This window comes from Oncorhynchus clarkii, chromosome 20 (assembly GCF_045791955.1).
Source record: "Oncorhynchus clarkii lewisi isolate Uvic-CL-2024 chromosome 20, UVic_Ocla_1.0, whole genome shotgun sequence".
Taxonomy (NCBI): domain Eukaryota; kingdom Metazoa; phylum Chordata; class Actinopteri; order Salmoniformes; family Salmonidae; genus Oncorhynchus; species Oncorhynchus clarkii.
Genome location: NC_092166.1, coordinates 3,684,904 through 3,694,903, shown reverse-complemented (window position 1 = coordinate 3,694,903; position 10,000 = coordinate 3,684,904). Strand labels below are relative to the sequence as shown.

At 43.0% G+C, this 10,000-nt stretch overlaps 1 protein-coding gene across 1 annotated transcript in view; it reads right to left on the bottom strand.

Moving 5' to 3' along the window:
• LOC139375782 (microtubule cross-linking factor 1-like) overlaps window positions 1-10,000 on the bottom strand; it is a 124,448-nt gene that overhangs the window by 29,867 nt on the left and 84,581 nt on the right. The window contains exons 9-11 of the mRNA XM_071117625.1: window positions 8,808-9,041; window positions 6,515-6,673; window positions 319-486 (exon numbers count right to left, since the gene is read on the bottom strand). Coding sequence (XP_070973726.1) covers window positions 319-486; window positions 6,515-6,673; window positions 8,808-9,041 — 561 coding nt within the window. The remainder of the gene's footprint in view (window positions 1-318; window positions 487-6,514; window positions 6,674-8,807; window positions 9,042-10,000) is intronic.

Here is a 10,000-nt window from a genome sequence, read left to right as displayed (position 1 = left end):
GATGCTGTCTCTTTAAGGCAGACATCTACATCCCAGTGATGCTGTATCTATAATCTCTTTAAGGCAGACATCTACATCCCAGTGATGCTGTATCTATAATCTCTTTAAGGCAGACATCTACATCCCAGTGATGCTGTATCTATAATCTCTCTAAGGCAGACATCTTGAGTAAGTTACTTGAGCAACGTGACACTTTATCTCAGCCTATTTGACCTTCTAGGATGCCTTGTTGTTGGCGTAGCTCTCTCTCTCTCTCTGTGTGTGTGTGTGTGTGTGTGTGTGTGTGTGTGTGTGTGTGTGTGTCTGGATTAGAGTTACCTGAGCAACGTGACACTTCATCTCTGCCCATTTGACCTCCCAGGAAGCCTTGTCATTGGCATAGTTCTGCTGCAGCTGGCACCTCCTGTTCTCCTCCTCCCTCAACTCTGATCTGAACTCCTCTAACAGGGAGCGCACCGCATGGAGCACCCTACGGTTCTCCCCCACCTGGAGAGGAGGAGCGGGGGAGGAGGAGGTGAGGAAGGGGTCGAGGAAAGGGGTGAGGAGGAGGAGGAGGAGGGAAGGTGAGGGAGAGGTAGCGAGGTGAGGAGGAGGAGGAGGAGGAGGGGAGGTGAGGGAGAGGTGAGGAGGTGAAGAAGGGGTCGAGGAAAGGGGTGAGGAGGAGGAGAAGGAGGGGAGGTGAGGGAGCGGTAGCGAGGTGAGGAGGAGGGGAGGTGAGGGAGAGGTAGCGAGGTGAGGAGGTGAAAGAGAGAATGAAACTGGATTTATTCAAGATATCAGAGTCCTTTCTATATACCTAATAATGTCAGCTGTTTCAAACACAAGTCATGCTTTTCATTTCCAAGTTCATCTACACAAACTATAACTCTACACCACATACTAAACCCAGCAAAAAATGAAACGTCCCTTTTTCAGGACCCTGTCTTTCAAAGATAATTTGTAAAAATCAAAATAACTTCACAGATCTTCATTGTAAAGGGTTTAAACACTGTTTCCCATGCTTGTTCAATGAACCATAAACAATTAATGAACATGCACCTGTGGAACGGTCGTTAAGACACTAACAGCTTACAGACGGTAGGCAATTAAGGTCACAGTTATGAAAACTTAGGACACTAAAGAGGCCTTTCTACTGACTCTGAAAAACACCAAAAGAAAGACGCCCAGGGTCCCTGCTCATCTGCGTGAACGTGCCTTAGGCATGCTGCAAGGAGGCATGAGGACTGCAGATGTGGCCAGGATAAGAAGCTCTACAGGGAGACAGGACAGACAGCTGATCATCCTTGCAGTGGCAGACCACGTGCTGCAACACCTGCACAGTATTGGTACATCCGAACATCACACTGTGGGACAGGTACAGGATGGCAACAACAGCTGCCCGAGTTACACCAGGAACGCACAATCCCTCCATCAGTGCTCAGACTGTCCACAATAGGCTGAGAGAGGCTGAACTGAGGGCTTCTAGGCCTGTTGTATGGTAGGTCCTCACCAGACATCACCGGCAACAACTTCACCTATGGACACAAACCCACCGTCGCTGGACCAGACAGGACTGGCAAAAAGTGTTCTCCACTGACCAGTCGCGGTTTTGTCCCACCAGGGGTGATGGTTGGATTCGCGTTTATCGTTGAAGGAATGAGCGTTACACCGAGGCCTGTACTCTGGAGCGGGATCGATTTGGAGTTGGAGGGTCCATCATGGTCTGGGGCGGTGTGTCACAGCGTCATCGGACTGAGCTTGTTGTCATTGCAGGCAATCTCAACGCTGTGCGTTACAGGGAAGACATCCTCCTCCCTCATGTGGTACCCTTCCTGCAGGCTCATCCTGACATGACCCTCCAGTATGACAGCGCCACCAGCCATACTGCTTGTTCTGTGCGTGATTTCCTGCAAGACAGGAATGTCAGTGTTCATCCATGGCCAGCAAAGAGCCCGGATCTCAATCCCATTGAGCACGTCTGAGACCCGTTGGATCGGAGGGTTAGGCCTAGGCCATTCCCCCCAGAAATGTCCGGGAACTTGCAGGTGACTTGGTGGAAGAGTGGGGTAACATCTCACAGCAAGAACTGGCAAATCTGGTGCAGTCCATGAGGAGATGCACTGCAGTACTTAATGCAGCTGGTGGCCACACCAGATACTGACTGTTACTTTTGATTTTGACCCCCCCTTTCTTCAGGGACATATTACTCCATTTCTGTTAGTCACATGTCTGTGGAACTTGTTCAGTTTATGTCTCAGTTGTTGAATCTTATGTTCATACAAATATTTACTGTTTGCTGAAAAATAAAACGCAGTTGACAGTGAGAGGACATTTTTTTTTTTTTGCTGCTGAGTTTGTTGTTTATCTCTGCTGTGGTTTGTTTATTTATTTGTTTAATCGGGATCCCCATTAGCAGCAGCTACTCTTCCTGGGGGAAGAAACACACAAAAGAGCATGACAAATAACAATACACTGATACACTGATAGACAAGGATCACGCACATTAAAAGTACAACCATATACAAACAATACCACAACACAACAAAATAATGTGTGTTCCCCTCACAGTCCCGCCGTTCCATGAGATGTTGTTGTTTTTTGAAAGGTAATTTTTCTGTTTGCTTGAGCAAATTGGAGATGAAAGGGAGATCCATGCGATCATGCCTCTGTATAATACCGTGAGTTGCCGTGAATTCCTTTTGGACCTTTGGGGAACTGGTGAAGAGACCTCTGGTGGCATGTCTTGTTAGGGTATGTTGTATGGATGTATGAACTATATTGATTAAGCAGATCGGGAATTTTAAATCACAGTAATATTTCTCATAAAAACTAGAAGAGAAGCAATTGATCTCTCGTCAACCCTCAACCAGGAAAGACTGGCATGTCGTTGATGTCAGTTCTGTGTGTGTAGTTAAAGGGCGAGGTGTGCCGCTCTGCTCTGAGCCAGCTGCAGCGTTGTTAGGTCTTTCATTACTGCACCTGACCACATTACCAGACAGTAATCAAGATGGGTCAAGGCCAGAGTCTGAACAACTAGTACAGATGATCTTTGTGTCAAAAAACGCAGAACATATTTTAAAAACAGACATACCTCTCCCCCATCTTCACAACAACTTTGTCAATAGGACTTGATTCATGATAATTGACCATCCAGTGTTACTCCTAGGAATTCAACTTCTTCCCCAGTTGAGGTTTAGATCTTAGAGAAGGTTGTGAACCAAATACAATGCTTTTAGTTTTAGATGTATTGAAGACCAGCTTATTATGAATCAAATCAGATGTTATTGGTCACAGACACATATTTATCAGATGTTATTGGTCACAGACACATATTTATCAGATGTTATTGGTCCATGTTTATCAGATGTTATTGGTCCATATTTATCAGATGTTATTGGTCACAGACACATGTTTATCAGATGTTATTGGTCCATATTTATCAGATGTTATTGGTCCATATTTATCAGATGTTATTGGTCTATATTTATCAGATGTTATTGGTCACAGACACATGTTTATCAGATGTTATTGGTCACAGACACATATTTATCAGATGTTATTGGTCACAGACACATATTTATCAGATGTTATTGGTCACAGACACATATTTATCAGATGTTATTGGTCCATGTTTATCAGATGTTATTGGTCCATATTTATCAGATGTTATTGGTCCATATTTATCAGATGTTATTGGTCACAGACACATGTTTATCAGATGTTATTGGTCACAGACACACATTTATCAGATGTTATTGGTCCATGTTTATCAGATGTTATTGGTCCATATTTATCAGATGTTATTGGTCCATATTTATCAGATGTTATTGGTCACAGACACATGTTTATCAGATGTTATTGGTCACAGACACATGTTTATCAGATGTTATTGGTCACAGACACACATTTATCAGATGTTATTGGTCCATGTTTATCAGATGTTATTGATCCATATTTATCAGATGTTATTGATCCATATTTATCAGATGTTATTGGTCACAGACACATGTTTATCAGATGTTATTGGTCACAGAGACATGTTTATCAGATGTTATTGGTCCATGTTTATCAGATGTTATTGATCCATATTTATCAGATGTTATTGATCCATATTTATCAGATGTTATTGGTCACAGACACATGTTTATCAGATGTTATTGGTCACAGAGACATGTTTATCAGATGTTATTGGTCCATGTTTATCAGATGTTATTGATCCATATTTATCAGATGTTATTGATCCATATTTATCAGATGTTATTGGTCACAGACACATGTTTATCAGATGTTATTGGTCACAGACACATGTTTATCAGATGTTATTGGTCACAGACACATATTTAACAGATGTTATTGGTCACAGACACATGTTTATCAGATGTTATTGGTCCATATTTAACAGATGTTATTGGTCACAGACACATATTTATCAGATGTTATTGTGGGTTGTAGTGAAATGCTTGTGTTCCTAGCTCCAACAGTGCAGTAGTATCTAACAATTCACAACAACACATAGGATATACTGTAGTGTGTTATAGGACATGTACCAGGATGTACCAGGATATACTGTGGTGTGTTGTAGGACATGTACCAGGTTATACTGTGGTGTGTTGTAGGACATGTACCAGGATGTACTGTGGTGTGTTGTAGGACATGTACCAGGTTATACTGTGGTGTGTTGTAGGACATGTACCAGGTTATACTGTGGTGTGTTGTAGGACATGTACCAGGATGTACCAGGATATACTGTGGTGTGTTGTAGGACATGTACCAGGTTATACTGTGGTGTGTACAGTACAAATTGCGTCCTAAGCAGAGTGTGATGTGTTCATCCTTGAGCTAAATGCCAACAGTGCTTTGGGAACTGTTTGTGAAGGACGGTTTGTGGTTTAAAGCAGCTCCATTTTCAGATCAGTCTACACACACACGCACGCACGCACACACGCACACACACACACACACACACACACACACACACGCACACACACACACACACACGCACACACACAGTATGGCTGATGAGTGATAGCTTAATTTCTCTTTGACTGTGAGACATTGGTCATTCTTCACCGTTCAGCGAGCAAGTAGAATGCATGCATCTAAATTTTATTTTTTTTTATTTTTTTTTATTTCACCTTTATTTAACCAGGTAGGCTAGTTGAGAACAAGTTCTCATTTGCAACTGCGACCTGGCCAAGATAAGGCATAGCAGTGTGAACAGACAACACAGAGTTACACATGGAGTAAACAATTAACAAGTCAATAACACAGTAGAAAAAAGGGGAGTCTATATATACATTGTGTGCAAAAGGCATGAGAAGGTAGGCAAATAATTACAATTATGCAGATTAACACTGGAGTGATAAATGATCAGATGGTTATGTAAAGGTAGAGATATTGGTGTGCAAAAGAGCAGAAAAATAAATAAATAAAAACAGTATGGGGATGAGGTAGGTGAAAATGGGTGGGCTATTTACCAATAGACTATGTACAGCTGCAGCGATCGGTTAGCTGCTCAGATAGCAGATGTTTGAAGTTGGTGAGGGAGATAAAAGTCTCCAACTTCAGCGATTTTTGCAATTCGTTCCAATCACAGGCAGCAGAGAACTGGAACGAAAGGCGGCCAAATGAGGTGTTGGCTTTAGGGATGATCAGTGAGATACACCTGCTGGAGCGCGTGCTACGGATGGGTGTTGCCATCGTAACCAGTGAACTGAGATAAGGCGGAGCTTTACCTAGCATGGACTTGTAGATGAGCTGGAGCCAGTGGGTCTGGCGACGAATATGTAGCGAGGGCCAGCCGATTAGAGCATACAAGTCGCAGTGGTGGGTGGTATAAGGTGCTTTAGTGACAAAACGGATGGCACTGTGATAAACTGCATCCAGTTTGCTGAGTAGAGTGTTGGAAGCAATTTTGTAGATGACATCGCCGAAGTCGAGGATCGGTAGGATAGTCAGTTTTACTAGGGTAAGTTTGGCGGCGTGAGTGAAGGAGGCTTGAACGATCGTAATTCACATGAACTGTATTCTACTCCGACACACAGTGAGCTCATCAAGCGGGTTTATATCTAGCCTGAGGAAATAAAACGTTATAGCCAAATAGTTACTATGTTCGCCTCCTTGTATTTTTTTGTATTTCCATAATGAGCCGTGCTGAAGTAGTACTATAATATAAATTGGTGACTGTAGCTAGTCAAAAAACTAACAGGGTAGCCTAGTGGTTAGAGCGTTGGACTAGTAACCGAAAGGTCAAAACATAACAGATGGAAACAGATAACATGAACGGCTACAGGAGTCAAGTTTCCACTCGGCGAGAGAAAACGCCTCCTGCAAAAATGATTGCATGTCTCTTCACTGGCCAACGTGCCTTTAGTACCGTAGCTGGGAAGGCAACGTTCAGATACTGTGCGCAGAGACAGGAAATAGTATTATTTGGATCGTTGAACTCCACTGTACTTGAACAGACTTTGTGCTCATCCAAAGTGCACTTTAACCTTTGAGTGTATCAACAGAGGGGAAATCCGTTGTGCCCTACCTGTGTCTGGTGCTGCAGGCGTTCAGGGGAGGGGAGTTGGGTTGTGGGGTCAGGCTCGGGGCCGTCTATTTGAGGTAGCTGGGTAAACGACCTGTCCCTGTCCTCTCTCTCCGTCTCTCCCTCTCCGTGCTCCAAGATCAGCTCTGGAATACCCTCCATCTTCTCATGGTGGGACAGACAGGACACGGAATAACAAGGTTATTAAACACAGCTACAGACACGGAATAACAAGGTTATTATACACAACTACAGACACGGAATAACAAGGTTATTATACAACTACAGACAGGGAATAACAAGGTTATTATACACAACTACAGACACGGAATAACAAGGTTATTAAACACAACTACAGACACGGAATAACACGGTTATTAAACACAACTACAGACACGGAATAACAAGGTTATTAAACACAACTACAGACACAGAATAACAATGTTATTATACACAACTACAGACACGGAATAACAAGGTTATTATACACAACTACAGACACGGAATAACAAGGTTATTAAACACAACTACAGACACGGAATAACAATGTTATTAAACACAGCTACAGACACGGAATAACAAGGTTATTAAACACAGCTACAGACACGGAATAACAAGGTTAGTAATCAACTACAGACATGGAATAACAAGGTTAGTAAACAACTACAGACACGGAATAACAAGGTTATTAAACACAACTACAGACACGGAATAACAAGGTTATTATACACAACTACACACACGGAATAACAAGGTTATTAAACACAACTACAGACACGGAATAACATGGTTTTTATACACAACTACAGACACGGAATAACAAGGTTATTATACACAACTACAGACACGGAATAACAAGGTTATTAAACACAACTACAGACACGGAATAACAAGGTTATTAAACACAGCTACAGACACGGAATAACAAGGTTATTAAACACAGCTACAGACACGGAATAACAAGGTTAGTAAACAACTACAGACACGGAATAACAAGGTTATTAAACAACTACAGACATGGAATAACAAGGTTATTAAACACACCTACAGACACGGAATAACAAGGTTATTAAACAACTACAGACATGGAATAACAAGGTTATTAAACACAACTACAGACACGGAATAACAAGGTTATTAAACACAGCTACAGACACGGAATAGCAAGGTTATTAAACACAGCTACAGACACGGAATAACAAGGTTATTAAACACAACTACAGACACGGAATAACAAGGTTATTAAACACAACTACAGACACGGAATAACAAGGTTATTAAACACAGCTACAGACATGGAATAACAAGGTTATTAAACACAACTACAGACACGGAATAACAAGGTTATTAAACACAAATACAGACACGGAATAACAAGGTTATTAAATACAACTACAGACACGGAATAACACGGTTATTAAACACAACTACAGACACAGAATAACAATGTTATTATACACAACTACAGACACGGAATAACAAGGTTATTAAACACAACTACAAAGCAGGAAGAGGAGCAGTAAATGAACTGAACTAACAAACCAACCAACAAACTGAGTCAGTCAATCAATCACTCAGTTGACCAATCAAATGACGCGATCCTGCGCTGATGATTGATTGAGTTTTTTGAGCTAGATGTCAACCCTCCTCCTGGAGAACTATTGGGAATGCAGGCTTTTGCGCCAGCCCTGTTATACACTGTTTGGTCACCGTGTTCTAACCAAAGGTACTCAGCTCAATTCTCCTAAGTGATCGACTGCGTTTTGGTTTGTTCCTTAGGAGCCCTCTTGAGCAGGCACGTGAACAGATAGGGCTCAACCAGGACAGGAGCTCCTGAGCAGGCACGTGGACAGATAGGACTCAACCAGGAGCTCCTGAGCAGGCACGTGGACAGATAAGACTCAACCAGGAGCTCCTGAGCAGGCACGTGGACAGATAAGACTCAACCAGGACTGGAGCTCCTGAGCCTCTAACTCTAGCCAGTCATCTCACCTCTGAGTGTGCTGTCTCCTCCCCTGTCTCTGTCCTCTTCTCCAGCCTCCAGACTAAACTACCTGGGGTTCAGCCTCTACCTCTAGCCAGTCATCTCACCTCTGAGTGTGCTGTCTCCTCCCCTGTCTCTGTCCTCTTCTCCAGCCTCCAGACTAAACTACCTGGGGTTCTGCCTCTACCTCTAGCCAGTCATCTCACCTCTGAGTGTGCCGTCTCCTCCCCTGTCTCTGTCCTCTGTCCTATTCCCCAGCCTCCAGACTAAACTACCTGGGGTTCAGCCTCTACCTCTAGCCAGTCATCTCACCTCTGCGTGTGCGGTCTCCTCCCCTGCCTCTGTCCTCTTCCCCAGCCTCCAGTGCATAAGGATCCAGCGTAGCTTCATATAGAAGATGATGGTGTTGTGTCTGAACAACCGGACCTCCTGCTGCAGTAGGGTTCTTTCCTGGACCCAGGGAGCCTCGTGGGCCTGCAGGCCAGTAAGATCCAGACCCCCCCTGGGCCTCACACCCTGCGGATCCAGCCGCCTCCGCTCCTCATCCTGGTGGGAGATAGGGAGGGAGTGGAGGTTGGGAGGGAGGGAAGGGGTGATAAGAGGAAGAGAGGAGGAGGGGTGGTGGTGATATGTGGGGTAGGGAGATAGGGAGGGGAACATTTTGTTATTCTCCAGTATTTCCTCATTGTTGTGGGTAGGGAGGTGGAAAGGGGGGGGTTAAGGTCAGGAGTTTTCCCCACATGACCCCTAGTTGAAAACTACTGTATATCTAGGTCCCAGAGTTTTTCATCGATCCTGGAGAGTTCCATGACCATGTGACCTAACCAGGAAAAATTCTGAGCCCTGAAGAAAGTATTTAACCAGGCCCCAGAGCCTTGAAGTATGTAGCCTACACTCCCATACATATTTATTATTTACAGTATGTACACTCCCCTATATATATTATTTACAGTATATACACTCCCCTATGTATATTATTTACAGGATATACACTCCCATACATATGTATTATTTACAGTACATACACTCCCATACATATTTATTATTTACAGTATGTACACTCCCCTATGTATATTATTTACAGTATATACACTCCCCTATGTATATTATTTACAGTATATACACTCCCCTATGTATATTATTTACATGATATACACTCCCATACATAGTTATTATTTACAGTACATACACTCCCATACATATTTATTAATTACAGTCTCTAACCCAATAGTAGAGTACAGTACATAACCCTAGTGACGTATCTGACCCAATAGACTGTAGAGTACAGTACATAACCCTAGTGACGTCTCTGACCCAATAGACTGTAGAGTACAGTACATAACCCTAGTGACGTCTCTAACCCAATAGACTGTAGAGTACAGTACATAACCCTAGTGACGTCTCTAACCCAATAGACTGTATAGTACAGTACATAACCCTAGTGACATCTCTAACCCAATAGACAGTAGAGTACATAACACTAGTGACGTCTCTAACCCAATAGA